Source organism: Lynx canadensis, chromosome A1 (assembly GCF_007474595.2).
Source record: "Lynx canadensis isolate LIC74 chromosome A1, mLynCan4.pri.v2, whole genome shotgun sequence".
Classification (NCBI taxonomy): Eukaryota; Metazoa; Chordata; class Mammalia; order Carnivora; family Felidae; genus Lynx; species Lynx canadensis.
In genome coordinates this window covers 140,115,229-140,136,864 of record NC_044303.2, presented here as the reverse complement: position 1 = coordinate 140,136,864, position 21,636 = coordinate 140,115,229, and the positions used below count along the sequence as shown (strand labels likewise).

General features: G+C 36.2%; 1 protein-coding gene across 5 annotated transcripts in view; it reads right to left on the bottom strand.

Annotated features, from left to right (window-relative positions):
* Positions 1–21,636, bottom strand: part of POLK (DNA polymerase kappa) — a 74,054-nt gene that overhangs the window by 20,804 nt on the left and 31,614 nt on the right. For 4 of the 5 annotated variants that reach the window (XM_030323169.2, XM_030323221.1, XM_030323187.2 and 1 more), the window contains exons 3-6: positions 19,667–19,786; positions 12,174–12,326; positions 8,302–8,433; positions 4,603–4,756 (exon numbers count right to left, since the gene is read on the bottom strand). In XM_030323169.2, coding sequence (XP_030179029.1) covers positions 4,603–4,756; positions 8,302–8,433; positions 12,174–12,326; positions 19,667–19,786 — 559 coding nt within the window. The remainder of the gene's footprint in view (positions 1–4,602; positions 4,757–8,301; positions 8,434–12,173; positions 12,327–19,666; positions 19,787–21,636) is intronic. The other variant, XM_030323224.1, reaches the window with a different exon arrangement.

Genomic DNA, 21,636 nt, shown 5'->3' with positions numbered 1-21,636 from the left:
CCTTACTCATTAAATTAGAATTTAGGATTGAGGAAAAATGCATTAGCAATCAAGAATAATTATGCTGAGAAATAAAGTTTTTTTAGAGAGAAAAAAACCTTCCATTTTCTTCACGGAAGAAACTTTTCAGACATTAAAATACTCTCAATTTCCCTCTTTCAAATGCTGATTTTAATTTTGACTTGCTTACTTATAAAGTACCACTTTTACTAAGGGCACACTTGAAATAAATAGTAATTACTGTTGGAAGTTACGCTTCTTTAAATATACAAATTCTTAAGGTCTGATCAGATTAACTCTGGTCCAAGTTTAAGGGAAAGAAGCCTTTATTATTACCAGTAGGCTATAACCTTGAAAGTAAAATAAAAATAGTAATCTAGTTATTGCCTCATTTTAGTTGCATTTTTCACAATTGGACTGTAAAATATACTCAAATTTATACCAATATCAAAAATGTCCTCATTAAATCCATTAAATCCATTAAAGACTACTTTCAGGGCTTAATGGAAAAGAAATGCAGTTTAAATGTATTTATAAAAATTAAGATTAACAACAGAAATTTCTGATCTCTTCATAATTTTATTACATATAAATGTTTTCTATATTAAGATAAATGCAGAAGCAAAAATTAAATTTCTGGTTTCAAGACACATATAAATGCATATTACTTAAAAAACGAACAACTGGGGCGCCTGGGTGGCGCAGTCGGTTAAGCGTCCGACTTCAGCCAGGTCACGATCTCGCGGTCCGTGAGTTCGAGCCCCGCGTCAGGCTCCGGGCTGATGGCTCAGAGCCTGGAGCCTGTTTCCCATTCTGTGTCTCCCTCTCTCTCTGCCCCTCCCCCGTTCATGCTCTGTCTCTCTCTCTGTCCCAAAAATAAATAAACGTTGAAAAAAAAAATTTAAAAAAAAAAAAAATAAATAAAAAAAAAAACAAACAAACAAAAAAAAAACGAACAACTAGGACTTTTAAGGAAGGTTTTTTAAAGATAATACAAATAGTATGACAAACCACCAGATTAGTTTCAAATTTTAAAGCATCTAATTTGAATTAAGTTACAGAAAGATGTTTTCTAAATCTGAATTCCTAGGAAATCTGAATTCCTAGGCCATATACAAAATAAGTATTATTTATAAACTTAACATTAGCAGTTATTTATGTGCCTCAGCTGCTTTCATTTTCCATATTCTATTTTTAAAATGATGAACATTTCAGGCACACCTGGATGGCTCAGTAAGTTAAGCATCTGACTTTGGCTCAGGTCATGATTTCACAGTTCATGAGTTCAAGCCCCACATTGGGCTCTAAACTAACAGCGCAGACCCTGCTTGGGGCTCTCTCTCTCTCTTTCCCTGTTCCTCTCTCTCTCTCTCCAAGTGGGTAAATTAACTTTAAAAAAAAAAAAATCTTTAAAATAAATAAGTAAATAAATAAATAAAATGTTAAACATTTCATAAGGCATTATGACTGTGGCAAAGTTGAAAGGTCCCCTTTTCCCCATCTGTATGCGTAAAAGTCAAGGTAAAGAGAGCTGCAGAAAAACTGCAAACTAGTTCATAAGCCCCTTATACAGAGTTCCTTATGCCATGTTTTGTACCTCATGAGTCCATCATAGTACTCTTAGGTGGGTCACTGATAGAACACCGTACTAGGAAGCAAAGCATACTGCCTTTAGGTTCATTGTTAGAACAGCTGCTGAATGTTGCAGTCTCCTATTATTCCATCTGTCTAGTTCTCTGTTAGGCCTGCCTCTACAACTACTGCTATGGTAGTTTCTTATTAGCTTTTTGAAAAAAAATCTTTATAATCCCATAACTGAAGTGATCTGAATACAAAACTAAGATTTCTTATAACCTGAAACACTAGGATGAAAGCATCCCATCTGGATGGCAAGTGCTAAAAGTATATGGTATTTCAGTTTCTTGTATTGCCTCACACTCACCATCCAGATTTATATGGCAGAATAAACATAAAATAATAATTACTGAGGCACCTAGGTGGCTCAGTCGGTTAAGCATCCCACTCTTGATTTCAGCTCAGGTCATGATGTTAGGGTTCTTGAGAGCAAGCTCCGTGTTGAGCTCTGCACTGACAGCATGGAGCCTACTTGGGATTCTCTGTTTCCCCCTCTCTGTCTGTCCCGCCACCCTGCACTTGTGCACACATCCATGCATGCGGTCTCTCTCTCAAAATAAATAAATATTTTTTTAAAATATTAATTATTTTATTTGCACATAGACAAAGTAGTTAGCAATACTTTTCCAAAGACTGCACCTTTCAGAAAAGAGGCAAACAGCAGAAAAATGTCTTAGACTTCAGAGGAAGATGTATCAGTCACCTGCCATGGCTCCAACTTACTACTGACCGCTTCCCATGGCATAATGTGAAATCAGGTATGCTGAAAAGTCCAGCCCACAGGGATTTATATATGAGGGAAAAAAGCTAAAACTATTTAAATAGCTTAAAAATGTGAAATACAAAAAAGTACATAAATAACTATATTAAAAATTCACATGCTCAAAGTGAGTTTGAATGTAGTATAATAAATGAAAAGAATGGTAGTAGAGAATGAAAACATTTACCTTAGTCTCAATGTAATTTTTTAAAATATATTGTGAAAATAATTGTTATAGGAGACCCTCATGGAGATGCTCTGATACAACCTTTGAATGGTTCCCCCACCTTCTCTTGTGAAAAGTAAGGAAATAAATTAAGATATAAAGCAAACATGACACCAGGTTTGTGCTGCTTCCCCCAAACAATAAAGTTATACTACAGAAAATCTTTTGCTCTAAGCCTCTGTGTCCAGGAATCATGCTTGTTTATCGTTTAATGTTTGTATTAAAGAGAGAGACCTATTCCTTAGAGTTCTAAATAAGATGGTGAAGTTGTGATCTGATGTCCCCATTAAACATGCTCTAAAGATGTGACCTCTAAACAATATGAGAGAATTTTATGTCACTGAAGAAAACCCACCATTTTTATGCCATCAAAGATCCACCATTGTTGACTCAGGGAAAGTTACAAACGGGTTTCGCTACCACTGTCTGTGCCCCCACCCCCAAAGAAGTCAATGAGTTGTGCACAGGAAATACAGTTGTGGGTTGTGAACAAACTCTCTGTTTCTACCTTTTCATCCAGGTGAATTTTGCTCAGGGGTCTAGGACAGCTAAGATATCTGAAGTAATCATACCTCTGACAGAGGGCTGAAAGTAGTATGCATAATATCTACATGTTCCTTGACAGGGTTCTGGATAGGCAACAAAGAGACCTTGAAAAAACCCTTAGGGTCATGAAACTTCTATTTCATTGTATACGAAGGAATCAAAATAAGGTCTAAACCAAAGAGAGTTGGGAGTCATGACTTTTGGCAAGGCTGAAAACAGTCATAATCACTGTATAACCAGATTATAGATAATTTGGAAAACAAGAGGGAAAAAACTCACCCAATGTTTTCATATGTTTCAGGTCAATTTTTAAAAACTCTATTATCTGTTAACAACTACAACAAAAGACAACCTCCTCAGATTCAATACAACCCAACATTTTCTTAATTAGATCTTGAGAAAAGAACTGCTATGAAATTACTTTGTTTAGGGATTCTGCACAGTCTTTTTTTTTGTTTATATATATATAATTTATTGTCAAATTGGCTAACATACAGTGTATACAATGTGCTCTTGGTTTTCGGGTAGATTCCCATGATTCATTGCTTACATACAACACACAGTGATCATCCCAACAAATGCCCTCCTCAATGTCCCTCACCCATTTTTCCCTTTCCCCCAAACCCCCATCAACCCTCAGTTTGTTCTCCGTATTTAAGACTCTCTTATGGTTTGCCTCCCTTCCTCTCTGTTTGTAACTACTTTTTTTCCCTTCCCTTCCCCCATGGTCTTCTGTTAAGTTTCTCAAGTTCCACATATGAGTGAAAACATATGATATCTGTCTTTCTCTGACTTATTTCACTTAGCATAATACCCTAGGAAACAATCAACAAAACTAAAAGGCAACCGACAGAATGGGAAAAGATATTTGCAAATGACATATCGAATAAAGGGTTAGTATCCAAAATCTATAAAGAACTTACCAAACGCAATACCCAAAAAACAAATAATCCAGTGAAGAAATGAGCAGAAGACATAAATAGACACTTTCCAAAGAAGACATCCAGATGGCCAAGAGACACATGAAAAGATGCTCAACATCACTCATCATAGGGGAAATACAAATCAAAACCACACTGAGATACCACTTCACACAGGTCAGAGTGGATAAAATAAACAACTCAGGAAACAACAGATGGTGGCAAGGATGTGGAGAAACGGGAACCCTCTTGTACTGTTGGTGGGAATGCAAACTAGTGCACACTCTTAAACTCAAGAAATTTAACAATCTCATTTGGTTTAAAAGTGACATTCTACAAATTTAACTTAGAAATTCCACTAGTACATTTTAAGTTTCTGATTTTTCATTTTTAATATTTTTTCATAATAAAGGTTTAACTAGTCCTACCATCTATGGATGCTAATGCATTAACTGGGTTAATTCAAAGGGCTTTTTGTTTGTTTTTTAGTTTGATCATTCTAATTAATTGCTTACCATTTTCTAGAGAGTTCCCTGTTTTGATGAAATACTTCCTTTTGTCCTCAGGCCAATTTTGTCTTTCCTGTAAGTGCTTTGTTATATTCAAGTAGGCTTCATCAAGACTCATGGCCATAAAATTGGGATCATAATCAGCAAGTATTTCCTTAACCTTCAAAAGGAACAAAATGGTTTAAATTCTGCTGCCACAGCAAAACCTGTCATATAACAGCTGATAAGAAACATTAATATTCTTACTTTGAAATATAGCAAAAATCCTACAATCAATAGCTCATAGATTTAGGGAATAAATAATTTATTGCTAGGGCAAGTTTGTTCAAATTCTCTTTTGCATTAAAATAGATCATGAAGGCAGAAGACCATGAAACAGCTTCATTTGATACAATCTCTATTCAGCCATCTTTATCTAGATATAATAAGTGACTCAAATAAATCTCAGACATCCTTCTGCTGGCACAGAAAGAACAGTTAAGTAACATAATTTTAAATAACTGGTCAAGAGTAGAAGTGGTAACAATAGGACCCTGCTCCCTCTCACCTTTTATGATGGTTTTTGTTCATTTTATTTATTTCTTTATAATGTTTTTTAAGTTTATTTATTTTGAAAGAGACAAGACAGAGTGAGAGGGGCAGAGAGAGAGAGGGAGAGAGAGAATCCTAAGCAGGCTCCATACTGTTAGTACAGAGCCCGATGTAGGGCTCAAACTCATGAACCATGAGATCATGACTTGAGGGAAGATCTAGAGTCAGACACTGATCCACCCAGGTGCCCCAATGGTTTCTGTTCCTTTTAGAAAGCAATAATCTTGGGGCACCTGAGTGGCTCAGTAGGTTAAGCATCTGACTCTTGACCTTGGCGCAGGTCATGACCTCAGGATTCATGAGATGAAGCCCCATGTCGGGCTCTGCACTGACAAACCAGAGACTGCTTGGGATTTTTTCTTTCTCCCTGACTCTCCCCCTACCCCACTTGCCCTCTTGAGTGTGTGTGCTCCCTCAAAACAATTAAACATTTAAAAAAAATAAAAAGGAATAATCTTACATAAAGGTACTATGATGCTTTAGAAAGTAGTTCTATTTTAATTAATTATAATATGTACATAAAACTCCACTCAAAACATACATTAATGCATGTATCCATTCAGAAAATAAAGCTCAATTATCGTGATTTGGAACAGGGAAGAGGACAACTCTACAGTGGAAGTCTGTGACTATATTAAATTATGAGGAAAAGTCTGGAGCTGCATCTTGAGATAAAAGAAATGAAGAGATCAGAATTTCTGTATGATTCCAGAAATGACTTTTATATAAGACAGTTTTATTATGTGAAACTATGAATTTTTTTAACCACTGAAGTATTACCTGAAATTAGAGGAAGTAGTTGCCAAAATAATATATATATTTGAAAAAAGTATTTATTGAATTATGTTATACTTCCATCTAGTATTTAAAATCTGTCTGCTGTATAATGAGAACTTTTTTGAAGTTTTATAAAAAGAAAGCTTTTTAGCTTATTTTAATTATGAACAGCTGTGTCAAAGGTAATTTTAGAAAATGGTGATATAAAACTTGGCCATGCTTTACTCAGAGAGTACCTTAATTAGCTTTGTTCTTGTAGAAGAAACCAGTTTTATAATGTACTCAAATGGAATCTTTCTAGTGAAAATGAAACTCTGGAAAGTCTGTAGTTGGCAGCCAACTACGATTATTCTGAATGAGAAGTACTCCCTAGAGACACGGAGTACTCACTAACTTCCTTTTCATAGGATACTGCTTCAAGAACAAAAATAGACATGTTCCAGTAAAATTCAAGCACTCTGCCTTCCAGAACGGTTAAAGCTGTTCCATTCTTTTGGATAAAATAAAAATGGCTTTTCCTTAAACTTTTAAACCAAGCCACACATATTAACACCCTTATAGTCAGGGAATTTGTGCTGTAGTTCATTTACACACAAGAACTCACTCGTTATCTGCAAAAAAACTAGCTAGATCCTGCTCAAATTTGAAAGATTTCTTCAATATATGTAAGACTGCAGGAAACTAAAAATAATTCAGGTCTCATCATATCATCTGAAGTTTTAATGAGTTAAATAAAGTAGGACACAAAAAAATCCTTTCTTACAAGGTTTTTGAAGGATTTTCAAACTTACTGAAAGCCTACAATATTTACGGGTAGCATTTCTACCCTTTTACATTAGGAATACAGTAAAAGACATAAGCAGTAACCACCTGTGAACGTGCTTCCCCCTTCACCACCACCTTTTCAGAGAGAGACAAAAAGCACTTGCTGCCACAGACTGTTTTTGAAAGAATGAAAAAAAGAATTTGCTTTTTTATTTGGGGTAGAGCACCTTTTTAATTTCGGTGGGAGTCATTTCTAGAGTACATGAGGTGGAAAACAAATAAGAGGAGCAAATCTAAAGATTCTTCACATGACTAAATGGTACTAAGTGCTAGCTCATAGTTTCTTAAGGGTTTCAATTCAGACAGTCGTCTTTAACACTGTATTGTACTACAGTAGGCTAAAAGTGTTTCACGTAGTATTCTAAAATTTTAATTTATGACTTAAGTTTTAGCACTAGCATGATAGTCCAGTTATCAAAAATAGAGAAAAATAGCAGCTTTTCCTATAAGACAGTTTAGGCAATTTTACTAAATTAAATCTTTATATTTCAAAGACCCTTTTCAAATCAAGATTATTCCGTTTTTTCTTCCATTATCAGTCTCTTGGACATTAAATGCTCATAAGCATCTTCACTAGACTATGAGGCAGGAAAACAGTTAATCAAAATACAGGAATTTTATTATTGTTTAAAAACATTTGATAAAAAAATTTATTCGCAAAAGAGTTTGAAATTAATAACTTGAGTAGATTATATAAATTATAAATATAAGGTGATTCTAGAAAGATATATTTTGTACAGTAAGAAAAAAACAGCTGAAGTTAATGTAGGTTAAAATTAAGGCAATCCAGGGGCGCCTGGGTGGCGCAGTCGGTTAAGCGTCCGACTTCAGCCAGGTCACCATCTCGCGGTCCCTGAGTTCGAGCCCCGCGTCAGGCTCTGGGCTGATGGCTCAGAACCTGGAGCCTGTTTCCGATTCTGTGTCTCCCTCTCTCTCTGCCCCTCCCCCGTTCATGCTCTGTCTCTCTCTGTCCCCAAAAAAATAAACATTGAAAAAAAAAATTAAGGCAATCCAAAGTTTTCTGGGGAAATAAGAGCTTCTAAACAGAAGAAAAAAATATATGGAAAAGCAAATATCTGGGAAATAGAAGGGTGCACTCTGCATACTCAGCTCAGTTTTCCTTTTTTTTTTTTTTTTGTTAACTTTTTTAAATGTTTCTTTATTTTTGAGAGAGAGAGAGACAGAGCATGAGCAGGGGAGGGGCAGAAAGAGAGGGAGACACAGAATGTGAAGCAGGCTCCAGGCTCTGAGCTGTCAGCACAGAACCCGATGTGGGGCTTGAACTCATCAACTGCGAGATCATGACCTGAGCTGAAGTCCGATGCTTAACCAACTGAGCCACCCAGGCTCCCCTCAGCTCGGTTTTCAATAAATAAGCTGGACAAGTGATAGAGACGTAAGATTTAAAGGGATAAGCTAAGACCAAATTATGAGGTGCTAAGGCATTTGGACTTGATTCTGTAAGTGAAAAGAAATCAGTCAAAGTCTGTAATAGGAGTTCATCAGACTTACCTCTCTACTCACAGCTTGGTATTTGTCAAAGTTTGGGGGCACTATAGTGAGTTGTGGGCAGAGTCTTTTAGCAATAAATCCTGGCATAGCTGCACGAACACCAAACCTCCTTGCGTAGTAATTCGAGGTAGACTGAAAGAAAACAGACCACATAGGAAAAAATATACAAACCTAAATGGACACTTGATCAATACGTTCATAAGAAACACATTACTGATGTGTATTTTCAAGTCAAGGACATTTCTTTTATAGGCCACTGCCTCAAATTGAGCTTTGACTTTATCCTATCATAGTATTATACCATGACCCTCTCTCTCACTGCTGTCTCCATATTTATAACATGATACCAGGAAATAAACAAGACTAATAAAAAGGTTCTCTTATATTTCCAATAACTAATCTTCACTTGTTCTTTTTTTTTTTTTTAAGTGCCATGAGGCTAGATGGTTTTAAGTTTATTTTTTTGGAGAAATAACACACACGAGCGAGTGCATGAACAGGGGAGGGGCAAGGAGAGAGAGAGAGAGACAGACAGAGAGAATTCCAAGCAGGCTCCACACTGTCGGCACAGAGCCCGATGCAGAGCTCGAAGTGGGGCTCGATGCAGGGCTCGATCTCACAAACCAAGAGATCATGACCTGAGCCAAAATCAAGAGTTGGACGCTTAACCGACTGAGCCACCAGGGGTCCCTAAACTTTACTGGTTCTAAGGCATACCTAATATAGTATACAGCAAAGTTTGGATGATGGTGGGTGATGCTACATGGAACTAATAGTTATAAAGTAATGATGCTACATGGAACTAATAGTTATAAAGTAATGTTATAGTACAAATAGATGTTACATGACAGTAATAGTATAGAAAGTAATAGTATAGTATACTAGTATAGATTTGGAATTTGCTATACTTGGGGTTTGGGAAATTTTTCATTTACAACAAAAGTCAAAGGTTCTAATATATTGTCAGCCAAATTATATGTCAAAAATATAAGTGAATAAAGCTTAAAAGAACTTTGAAAATTACGTTTTATTTTTTCAGGCTTGAATACCCTTTTTGGTGAAACACTTTTGGTGAAAAAATTATGAAAGTCAGAAGGAGAACATTACTTTTAAATCTTGTTGATGATGATACCACACACAGTACCATTTCCAAAAAAATTTTATCACAAGTGACATCTTTGAAATCTCAAGTGAAAATTCAAAGGAATGCAAAACAGAATCTACCATATGAAAGGGATTACTTCAGAATAACATCAATTTGCCATTAATGGTTTTCAAATGGCATTTAATAAAAATCTTGATAGCACTCCAAACTATGCTAATCTTTGGTCAGTATTCTGGAACAGCAAATGCAGATAGCACTAGAAAAACAAATCAATATGTTAAATATAAATAAACCTAATGGAATTGATATGAAAGCTAGATCTGTAGTAGAGCTGAAACAAAATTTATAATACAACTTCCTTTAACTTTCAGGTTTGTGTTAGGTAGACTACATGTAAATCACAGCCACAGTATTTTACAGTTCCTCCTATCCAAGGGTGGGCTCCAGTGTCTCATGCCAAGTGACTAGCACTGAGACTTACTTTGATCAAAAAGATGTGAAAGAGTGACATTATGTGAGTCTTGAAGCCTAGGTATTATGAAGTCTGCAACTGTAGCCTTTGCTTTTTTGGGAAGCCAGCAACTGTGTAAAGATCTTGGGTTAAACTGCTAAATGATGATGATGTACCGTATGGACAGAGGAATGCTCAATGGCTGGAAACCATTCCAGCCACCTTGGCTGAAGGGCCAAGCATGTTAGTGAAGCCATTTTGGATCCTCCAGCCCCTGCTAAATAGCTCTAGACAACCTCAGGTAGAGTGGAGTTATCCCCATTGTACTCTGCTTAAATTAGAGAATCATGAACAAATAAATGGTGTCCACTAAGTACTTGGAGGGGTTTGTTATGCAGCAATAAATAACTGCCATGAGGTCTAACTATAAATCCCAACTTAGAACATTTCAAGGATCTACCCAATTCATCAAAAAAGAATTTTTTTTTAACGTTTATTTTTGAGAGAGAGAGAGAGAGAGAGAGAGAGAGAGAGAGAGAGAGAAAGCGAGCGCTAGTGGGGGAGGGGCAGAGAGAGAGAGAGGAAGACACAGAATCTGAAGTAGGCTCCAGGCTCTGAGCTGTCAGCACAGAGCCTGATGCGGGGCTCGGACTCACAGACTGTAAGATCATGACCCAAGCTGAAGTCAGACGCTTAACCGACTGAGCCACCCAGGTGCCCCAAAAAAGAATTCTAACTGTAACAGACTGGAATAATCAAACATGTGCTATCACTACCATTAATTTCTAAATATACTTTTATGAGTTTAATAGAACAATAGCAATTATACTTAAATCTCATTAGAAGGGAAGTCTATTAGCTGAGCACACAAAAGCAGTAATCTTTGTTTAAATATGGCAAATAATCATTTTGAATTTGGAAATAATAACCCATTTTTAGGAGGACAGAATTTATAGGAAAGAAAATATTTTGCAGATCTAGCAATGGATTTAGCTTTAACATGGCTACAGTATGCATTTGTGTATGTATATGTACACACACATAGATAATTTCACATAGATTATGACATATGTTCTTAAAAATAAATGCATTTTTTCAAATATAGGCTGATTATTTATAGGAAAAGGAGAGTAGTCTTGCAATAAACACTGTTTTGAAACTTCAATTGTTAGTTGTCTGCATACTTATGGGAGCAGAGATAATGAACAAACAGATTATAGTTTTATAATAAAACAGTAACTCAGTAGGAAGCAGATTTATAGCTAAGGCATTTGAAAGAGTTAGAAACAGGGTAGAACTCTCTTTGTTTCTCTTATAGATATGTTTTTTTATACCAAAATCCATCTACTCCAGGTGTTATTTCTAATTCCCCACACAGTTTTAGCCACATATAGCAATCCTGGCCATCTTTACCTTCTACGGTTAGGGTGGCAATGAGGGAGAGCAACATGGCAATCACAAAAGTTAAGATTCTAAGCCATGGGAAAAACTAATTACAGTCCTATTTTAATGAAGTATGTTACTCTAGAACTAAGGTTGGGAAACCTTTTCTGTAAAAGTCTGGATAGTAATTACTTTAAACTTTGCATATCATAGGGTCTCTGTTGCAGCTACTCAACTCTGCTCTTTTAGTATTATTATTTTTTAATCAGAGAGAGAGATAGAGAAAGCATGCACATACAAGCAGGGAAGAGGGGCAGAGGAAGAGAGAATTTTAAGCAGGCTTCATGCTCAGCGTGGAGCCTGACGTAGGATTCAATCTCACAACTGTGAGATAATGACCTAAGACGAAATTAAGAGTTGGCCACTCAACTGACTGAGACACCCAGGAGCCCCTCAACTCTGCTCTTTCAATGCAACAACAAATGGATGGCACGTGACAGAGTTCCAATAAAATTTTATTTACAAAAAAAAGGACTAGATTTGGCCTGCAAGCCACTGTGTGCAAGCCTGCTTTAGAATAACATTTCCTTTTCTTTCTTCTCCAGTTCTCTTTAACTAGAACAGTTACTTTAAAAAATATAATTTGCAACAGAAAGATACAATGTCACTCTACCATTCACCAGGTTTGTAATTTTGGGGAAGTTTTTAAACACCCCTCTGAGTTAGTTTCCTTGTCTGTCAAATGGAAATAAAAATTTCCTCAAGTGATGTTGAAAGGATTCCGTAATTGAGCACATATAAAGCACACAGAAAAACGCCCAGCAAACTGGTAAAGCTTACCAAAGGCTTCCCCTTCCCCCTTCATGAACCAGTAAGCTTTACTTGAATATGTTATGAAATTTCCTTTTTTGTCTTTGATCTTTACCTACTTACCAACATCATCATTGATCCTACAGCAATGGGTTTATCCTTCAGTTCTGGATTGTCCCTCATTTCTACAGCTGCATAGAAAGCATCCATGTCAATGTGCACTATAGTATTGTTCAGATCCCGGCTCTGTTCTAATTCCATTGCAAATCTGTCAACCTTAATTTTTTAAAAAGTTAACATATTTTTAGTCAACATGATATCAAAACACCATAATCATAACATTAATCTCTCGTTTAGTAGGTATCTATCTCTGTCCATCTATCCATCCATCTTTCCACCCACCCATTGACCCACCTATCTATGTATACATTTTTTTGTTGAAGTTTCTTTTTTATTTATTTAACTTTTTTTTACTTAATTAATCTCTACACCCAACATAAGGCTCAAACTCACAACCCCAAAGTCAAAAGTCAAAGTCATATGTTCCACCGACTGAGCCAGCCAGGTACCCCTATCTACTTACACTTTATTGTTGTTTATTAAGGCTGATAATTGCTTCTATTTTCATGAAGATAGGGAGTTGATTCTCAAATATCTTACCCTACCAAGTCTTCCATCTCTCACTCACTACAATCACATAATAGGTACTTAATAAATATTTCTTGAATGAATGAAATATTGTAAGTGCTTGTATCAAATGATTCTTCTGCTTTATAAATTTGGACATCAACTAATGGTAAATAAAAGCTTCGGTAAAATAAACAACTCTCACTGACTCATAACATTAACATTTTAAAGTAGCAACAAAGGAAATCTACAACGAAAGATTATATACTTTTTTGGCATATTACCTTTATGCTGAAGAGTACTGTACAAGTGAATGTACAAATCATAATGTAAACATTCACTCTGTAGAACTGTTTTTATAAGGCTAAAATTTGGTAACCGTTAGTCAATACAAATCAAAATTGAAAATTTAAGCTATAATTTATTCTTTCATGAAATCAATATATACGTCAAATATAATAGCCAAGAAACTTATCTTTAAAGCATTTTTATTTCTCTAGAGAGAAAGAATTGGATTGATAAGAAGAAAGGGAAATGAAAGGAGGTAAAAATAACCAAAGTATGGCAGGCAGTAAGAAAAAGGTTTATGTAACAGACAGACCCATTTCCAAGTGTTCCTTTTTTGTGGCCTCTACTATAGAGGCTGAAGAGAAAAGAAGCTAAATATGCTTCCCAGCTTTCCCCGTAGCCGAGGGTGGTGGTGTGACCATTTTGATCTATGATCACTTTGAATAAGATGGAATACATAAGGAGCATGGAATAGTGGCTAGCAAATGGGACAAGTTTAATGAATGTAATCTCTTACTAAAGGATCAAAGGATAGCTGCACAGCAAAGGAATAAAAAACTGAGGGGAAAATAGATATAAGCAATAGGGGTAAGCTCTGGAATGAAAGCAATTTCCATCATGTGGAGATCTCTATAGCAGGTTTTCTCAAAAGTGGAAAGTTGCAGGGGTATAATTCAGTATTTCCTCCTCGTTAGACTTCAACTCTGCTTCCATTCTGGAGAATTTTTTTCATGGTCTTCCTTCTTAGCATTATAGTGACACTAGTTTCCCCACTAGCTGCAGGCTAAGACTGCAACTTCTCTTTTAGAAATAATCCCCTGAGGAGCACCTGATGGCTCAGTTGGTTAAGCGTCCGACTTGGGCTCAGGTCATGATCTCACAGTTCATGATTTCGAGGCCCACGTCGGGCTCTGTGCTGACAGCTTGGAGCCTGGAGCCTGCTTCGGATTCTGTGTCTCCCTCTCCCTCTGCCCCTCCCTGGCTTGCACTCTGTCTCTCTCTCTCTCAAAATTAGAAATATTAAAAGAAATAATCCCCTGAACCATATTTGTTTCCAGTTGGTTCCAGTGAACCTCTAGAGGGTCCGCTTCTGTTTAGGCTACAACTCACTGACATGCTCTGTGCCTTTTTCAGGCTGCTCCTCTGTCTAGGATGATCTTCCTCATTCTGTCATAAAGCCGTGAAGGGTCAGCTCAGATACCTCTCTGTGGCTTAATTAGCTCTCTGTCCTCCATGCCACAGAATTTAATGTTCCCTTAGTTGTTTTCCTGCCCTTATGGTGTACTTACTATATTAGATACTAAATTATGAGTTGTATCAGGATAAAGACTTGATTTGCCTTTAAATTCTTTTCTTATAAGAGAGAAAGAGGTGAGACTTATAGGAGAAAATACATAAATTTTACACTGATAAATATATATATTTTTTTCTGATTTACAAAGAGGAAGTAGAATGTGCAGAAAAATTCTGCAGAAGGCTGATCTCATGCAGTGAGATACCTAATAAGTGGAACTTTCACATGACTCCAATCTATCATCCAGATTTAAAACAACTATTTTTTCCAGTACTTCAATTTTAGAGAATAGCATCCTAACATAAAAAAAAAAAAAAAAAAGATGTAGACAAATCATGGAGGCTAATAAAAATAAGGGTGGGTTAAAAACTACTCTATTTTAATCCAGAAAATATACCTATGATAGGAATCGACTGAGAATACAGGAGCAGCATTTGAAGTATCTTAACCCATAAATATTGGAAAGGAAAAAGATAATAAATGGAAAGCAAACCAGGTGGAAAAAAGCTTTCCTTAGCCTCATATGTTAATTTTATGACAGTTCCTTCAGCAATCTATTATCTTTTCTGTGCTTCAAGCAAAAGTACAGTTGGCAAAAGGAAACCTCCCCACTGAGTGACTCACACATTCCGCTTTCCTCTACTCTCATTACTCACCCTTGTCTAAACACTTTTCTCTCTGCAACTACCAAATGCACACCACCCTGCTTTTCTCAAATTTCTTCTAATGAAATCCTCATTCATGTTTTCCATTCTTCTATTTTCCCTTACAAATAACTTCCATGTTCTGATCTGAGCCTCTCACGTGTATGTTATCCCTTTTGCCACAGTTCAAAACTAGTGTGTGTGACCATGGTTAAGAATAAGAGCTTCTTCTGGGTCTTCAGTTACATGATAGGGGGCAAGTTAACTCCCCTCATTCTTACTTTTTTTGAAAAGTGGGACTAAACCAATCCCCAACGATTGGAAGAATTAAAAGAGCTACTCATGTAATGTACTCATCCAGGGATATGATGGAAAGGGCTTCATGATATTACCCATAATTTTAAAAACAGAAGTGACATTTATTGAGTATATCAAATGTGTCCTATAACCACGGTGGCTAAGTGTACAGATTAGAATCAACACTTCTATGTTAACTCATTTAGTGATAAAAATAATTCTGAGATGGCAATTATTATTCCCATTTTGTAGATGAGGAAACTAAACTTCAGTAAGAGGAAGTAATCTGCCCTAAGCCATACAGCTGGTAAATGTTAGCACTAGACCTATAAACCAAGTTACTCTAAAGGCTGTGCTCTTTCCATTATTTTATAATGCTTCCCTAAAATGGATCTTAAAAAAGTCTTTAATATTGAAATAACTTCAAACCAAACTCAAATAGTGTATTTTATATCAACATTATGCTTTATTTACTTTTTTAAAAAATCCCCTTTTTTGATTACATTCAGGAAACTGTTTCAGAAATACTGTTTTTCATTTTCCTGACTTACTACTACCCTAAATTGGTAAATAAACCCAGGTCCATAAAATCAGTTGTTAAAATGGTCAAAATGCACAGATTTGCTGTGTAGTTTCCATTTAATATAACATGGATGTTTGTCTATTCTTTTTTTTTTTTTAAGTTTTATTTATTTATTTGAGAGAGAGAAAGAGAGAGGGAGACCGTGAACAGGACAGGGGCAGAAAGAGAAGGAGAGAGAGAGAATCCCAAGCAGGCTCCACAATGGCAACATGGAGCCCAATGTGGGGCTCGATCTCACAAACTGTGAGATCATGACCTGAACCAGAATCAAGAGTTGGACACTTAACCAACTGTGCCACCCAGGCACCTCAGATATTTGTCTATCTAATTTATGAATCCATGTTATAACAAGATGTTTTGGCAGCTACAAAAATGATTGTGCCTTTAAGAAGTCTAAAGAGGGTAGGATGGAGTGGGGAACACTTGGGTTCTGAATAAATACTCCGGGAGACTATAGAGGTTAGTTACCTCAGCTTGACTAACAATAATAGTTCCTACCATCATAGCATGCATACAAAAATCTATTATTTGGAAAATTCATGACACTGGAATAGAAACACATTTCCCATGGAAAACCTCTCTTACTCTCAGATCTTCTAGATTCCTTAGGATTTCCTCAATCCCCTCCCATTTACACAATTTCTTTTAAAGGAAGCTCAACAAGTGAAACAATTTAACAATCAACATAAAACAGATTTCCTGCCACTCCCCTTTCAAAAGATGTCAGAGAGTCTCTCATGAAATAGTCACAAAAACTGTAACAAAATCTGAAGCTCTGTTACACAATATAAAGTATTTTCTAATACTTCAGATTATTAGCATATTTAAGGATTATGAGCTTTAAAAAGAGTCATGAACAGCAAAAAGTTCTTATATTGAATGACTCATATGCATTATATCTTTAAAGCTTTATAAGAGATATTTGTATAGATGATTAAAACTTACCAAAAAAAGGTTCTGAAAATAAATTGCCTAAGGATTAATATCAATTAAAAATAATGTTATTATACACAGAATGGATTTGTTTTAACTTGATGAAACAATGCTTAAATTTATGCGAAAGAAACAATGCATGAGAAAAAAATTTATAGAATCGTAGTGAAGGAACATATTAAACATATTATTATTATTGAATAACTAAAATTGCATGGTATGATAGAGGAAAAGATTCAACTGAGTAGAAGAGAGAATCCAGAAACAAATTCAAGTACAATGAGAATTTAGTATAGGAAGAAAGAAAGGGCCTGGGTGGCTCAGTCTGTTAAGTGACCGACTTCAGATCACGTCATGATCTTGCAGTTCATGAGTTCGAGCCCTGCGTGGGGCTCTGTGCTAACAGCTTGGAGCCTGGAGCCTGCTTTGGATTCTGTGTCTCCCTCTCCCTCTGTCCCTCCCCTGCTCGCACTCTGTCTCTCAAAAATGAATAAACATTAAAAAAAAATTAAAAGGAGAAAGCACGTGAGCTGACGTAATGTGTGCAATTTCTCTTTCACTTGTTGAATAGCAAATTACTTGCCTTTGATTTTTTTTCCTCATTCTTTCTTCTTTACTGGGGTCTAGAATATAGACTGGAGGTAATCCCATTTTGTAAACCAGGTAACGGTAACACTTAGGGGATGACAGAACAACACGATGTAGAACCTGGGTCCCTAAATTACTACAGTGAGCAGAACCACCCAATCAGTTGGGACTACTTATCTATTTTTTTAAATGTTTATTTATTTATGAGAGAGAGACAGAGACAGAGACAGAGCATGAGTGGGGCAGGAGCAGAGAGAGAGGGAGACACAGAATCCAAAGCTGGGTCCAGACTCCAAGTTGTCAGCAAGAGCCCAACATGGGGCTTGAACCCATGGAACTGCGAGATCATGACCTGAGCCGAAGTTGGACGCTTAACCGACTGAGCCACCCAGGTACCCCAGGAATACTTATCTATTATGTGAGAAAGAAATAAACTCTTAACTGATCTGAACCACTGTATTTTGGGATCTTGTGCCAGCTACTTAGCCTATATACTAACAATAAAAAAGGAATTCCCATAGGAATGAAATATTAATGGCTAATACAAGGGAAGACATTCTTTTTCTGTCATAATCAAAGAAGGTGCAAATTAAAATAACCATGAAATAATATTTAGACACTACCAGCAAAAACTAAAGGATTGATAAAATTAATAAAATTTAATTTGAAACAAGTATGTGAGGAAACTAGCACTCTTGTGTTGAAAATGTGAAACTGTACAATCTTTGGTGAAAATAACAGGACAAGAGTACAAAGATATGTAAATAAGAACAATCATTGCAAGGTTATATATAAAAACAAAAAACTGAAACCCATGTGGGATAAGGCAAATAAATTATGGTACCTCCATACAGTAGAATGCTATGAAGCACTAAAAATGCTAATTTTGGGGGTCGTCTGGGTGGCTCAGTCAGTTAAGCGTCTGACTTCGGCTCAGATCATGATATCGCAGTTTGTGAGTTTGAGCCCCACATAGAGCTCTGTGCTTCAGCACAGAGCCTGGAGCCTGCTTTGGATCTGTGTCTCCCCCTCTCTCTGCCCCTCCCCTGCTCGTGCTCTTTCTCTGTCCCTCAAAAAATGAATAAATGTTAAAAAAAAATTTTTTAAATGATAATTTGGGAAGGCAAAAGCAAGTGATCTTTCTTTATGAGAGGAGACCACTTATCACATAAAATAAAAAACTAGCTTGTGCTCTAGGAAAGCATATATGAAGAAAATGACACATTACAATTTGGCAAAGAAAAAAACATAAAGTTTGGCATCTCTGAACTCTATCACGAGAAGAAATGTGTGGCCTAGATCAATATGATTTTATCATCATGTTACAGCCTAAACTGCTTTGTTAAATTGAATCAGATTTTGATAGAGGATAAAAACTGTCTTTAAAAGTAAACTTTAGGGGCGCCTGGGTGGCGCAGTCGGTTAAACGCCCGACTTCAGCCAGGTCACGATCTCGCGGTCCGTGAGTTCGAGCCCCACGTCGGGCTCTGGGCTGATGGCTCAGAGGCTGGAGCCTGTTTCCGATTCTGTGTCTCCCTCTCTCTCTGCCCCTCCCCCGTTCATGCTCTGTCTCTCTCTGTCCCAAAATAAATAAACGTTGAAAGAAAAAAAAATTTAAAAAAAAAAAATAAAAAAAATAAAAGTAAACTTTATTTAAATTTTTTTTTTTAAATATATAAAAGTAAACCTTAGGTTTACCAGCAAAACCTTGACTATTTTGAGTTTTCAATCTACTACATGATGCCCTGCAGTGTTGCTCTACTCAAACTCTTCTCCTGGAATAGCTTTTAAATACCAGAGGAAACTCTTTTGAGTATTTATTCCCTGAAGATACTGGAGAAGCCAAAAGCCTCCAAATTTTTAGAAGTCTGGTGTTTTATCTTAAAAATTCATGCACCTTTGGCATTCTACCCTAGTTTTAGTACAACACAATTATGTTTTAAATTGCTTTATAATTTAATTAGTGAACATGTTCCCCTAAATCTGTTTTGCAAAATCAGCATTGAAGAAAACATGCCACATTTATCTTGTGGCCTTTTGTAGTTGCAAAGTATGTATATAACAAAAAGAACATAAGCTTTGGATTAAATCCTAGCTCTGAAGCTAGGCAAGTTATTTACCGTAATTAAGGTTCCATTAACTCTTCTGTATAATGGAGGTGACAATGCCTAGGTATGGGGTCTTTATGTAAAACAGTAGACCAATATTTAACAAAGTATGCATGTTTGTTAAATTTTATGCTTTATAATATAATGAACATTTACATTTTACCTTGTTTTCAGTTGTGACTTGACCATGATGCATTTTAACTATCAATACTATTCTACCAAGCTTTCACTTTCTTTAGCAATTAAATTAATACCTGTAATTGTGCTTTCCTTAGCTGTTGGCTGGTAATTTGAGCTTTTTGTTGCATCATATTTTCAATTCGTTGGTTGACTTGCTTTTCTTTCTTGAGCTCATTTCCATAAAATTTGGACCCCTTTGTAAGAAAACAAAACAAAGCATAACAAAGTGTCAGAAGGAAAGCATCACTGTAGTATGTATAACCATGGTACCTAAGTGTATAGACTAGAATCACAATTACTGAATTCAAAACTTAGCTCACTCCTTGCTAGCTGGGTGACCCTAAAACTACTAATCTTTCTATGTCTCAATTTCCTTACCTGCAAAATGAATTTATAGTTACCTACATCATAGGCTTGTTGAGACAGTAATTATACGCTGCAAACTCTGAGATGAGTACAGATCGGGACTCAGAAAATAACAATGTGTCCTAGACAGGATCCATGGGCATATCCAAGCCCTCAGTCATTTGGGTTATCAGTTATCTCCTTCACTTTTATGTAAAAAGCATTTATAAAATTTTGGGGCACCTGGGTGGCTCAGTCGGTTAAGCGTCCGACTTCGGCTCAGGTCATGATCTCATGGCTCATGAGTTCAAGCCCGACATCAGGCTCTGTGCTAACAGCTCAGAACCTGAAGCCTGCTTTGGATTCTGTGTCTCCCTCTTTCTCTGCCCCATCCCCTCTTGCACCCTCTGAAAAATTTTTTAAAAAAGCTTTTACAAAATTTTAATGTTAGTCGTTAAAGAAAATGTAGAAAATCACTTTTAGAAAATCACCTATCATCCCATCACTGAACATAACATCTATTCATTCATCAGGTTGATGAATTTTTTTTAATGTTAATGTGTTTATTTTGAGAGAGAGAGAGAGAGAGAGAACAAGAGCAACTGAGTAGGGGAGGGGCAAAGAGAGAGAGAGAGAGACAGAGAGAGAGAGAGAGAGAGAGACAGAGAGAGAGAATCCCAAGTAGGCTCTGCACAGTCAGCAAAGAGCCTGACCAGGGGCTTAATCCATGAAACCCTGAGATCATGACCTGAGCCAAAACCAAGAGTTGGACACTTAACCAACTGAACCACCCAGGTGCCCTAGGTTGATGGACATTTAGATTATTTTTATTTTGGCTTTTATGAGAAATGCTGCAATGAACATTCATATAGACATTTTTGCATGGACATATGTTTTCACTTTCCTTAGGTACCCAGGAGTGGAATCTCTGAGTCATATGGTAACTCCATTCTAAACCTTTTGAGAAACTGCCAGACTATTTTCCAAAGTGGCTGAACCATTTTATAATCCCACCAGCAAAGTATGAGGGTTCTATTTTTCTATTTTTATATCTTTAGTGAAAAGTCTATTTATATTTTTTGTCCATTTTTAACTAGGTTGTCTTACTAACAATTTATAAAAATTCTCTTTATATTCTGGATGTAAGTCCTTTATCAGGTAAGTATTTTGCAAATATTTTATATTACTATGTTGCTTATCATTTCATTTTATAATTGTGTCTTTTGAAGTGCAGATGTTTTCAAATGTGATGAGTCTAACTTGTCACCTTTTTCTTTTACTGACTGTGCTTTTATTGTTATATCTAAGAAATGCTTGTCTAACCAAAAGTCTCAAAGACTTTCTCATATCTTCATTAAGTTTTACTGCTTTGGCTCTTATATTTAACTTGATTTTGAGTTAAATTTGTATATGGTGTGAAGTGAGGGTTTAGGTTCATCTTTTTTTTGCATGTGGATATCCAGTTATCCCAGCATCATGTGCTGCACAGATGATCCTTCTGCCTTGGTACTTTCGTCAAAAACCAATGAAGTATCAATGCAAAGATTTACTTCTGGACTCTTAATTCTACCCCATTGTTCAATATGTCTAGCCTTATGACAGTAACACACTATCTTGATAACTGTAGCTTTATAGCACATTCTTAAACAGGAAAGCCAAAGATCTTATTGTTTGTTACTTTTCAAAATTGTTTTCACTA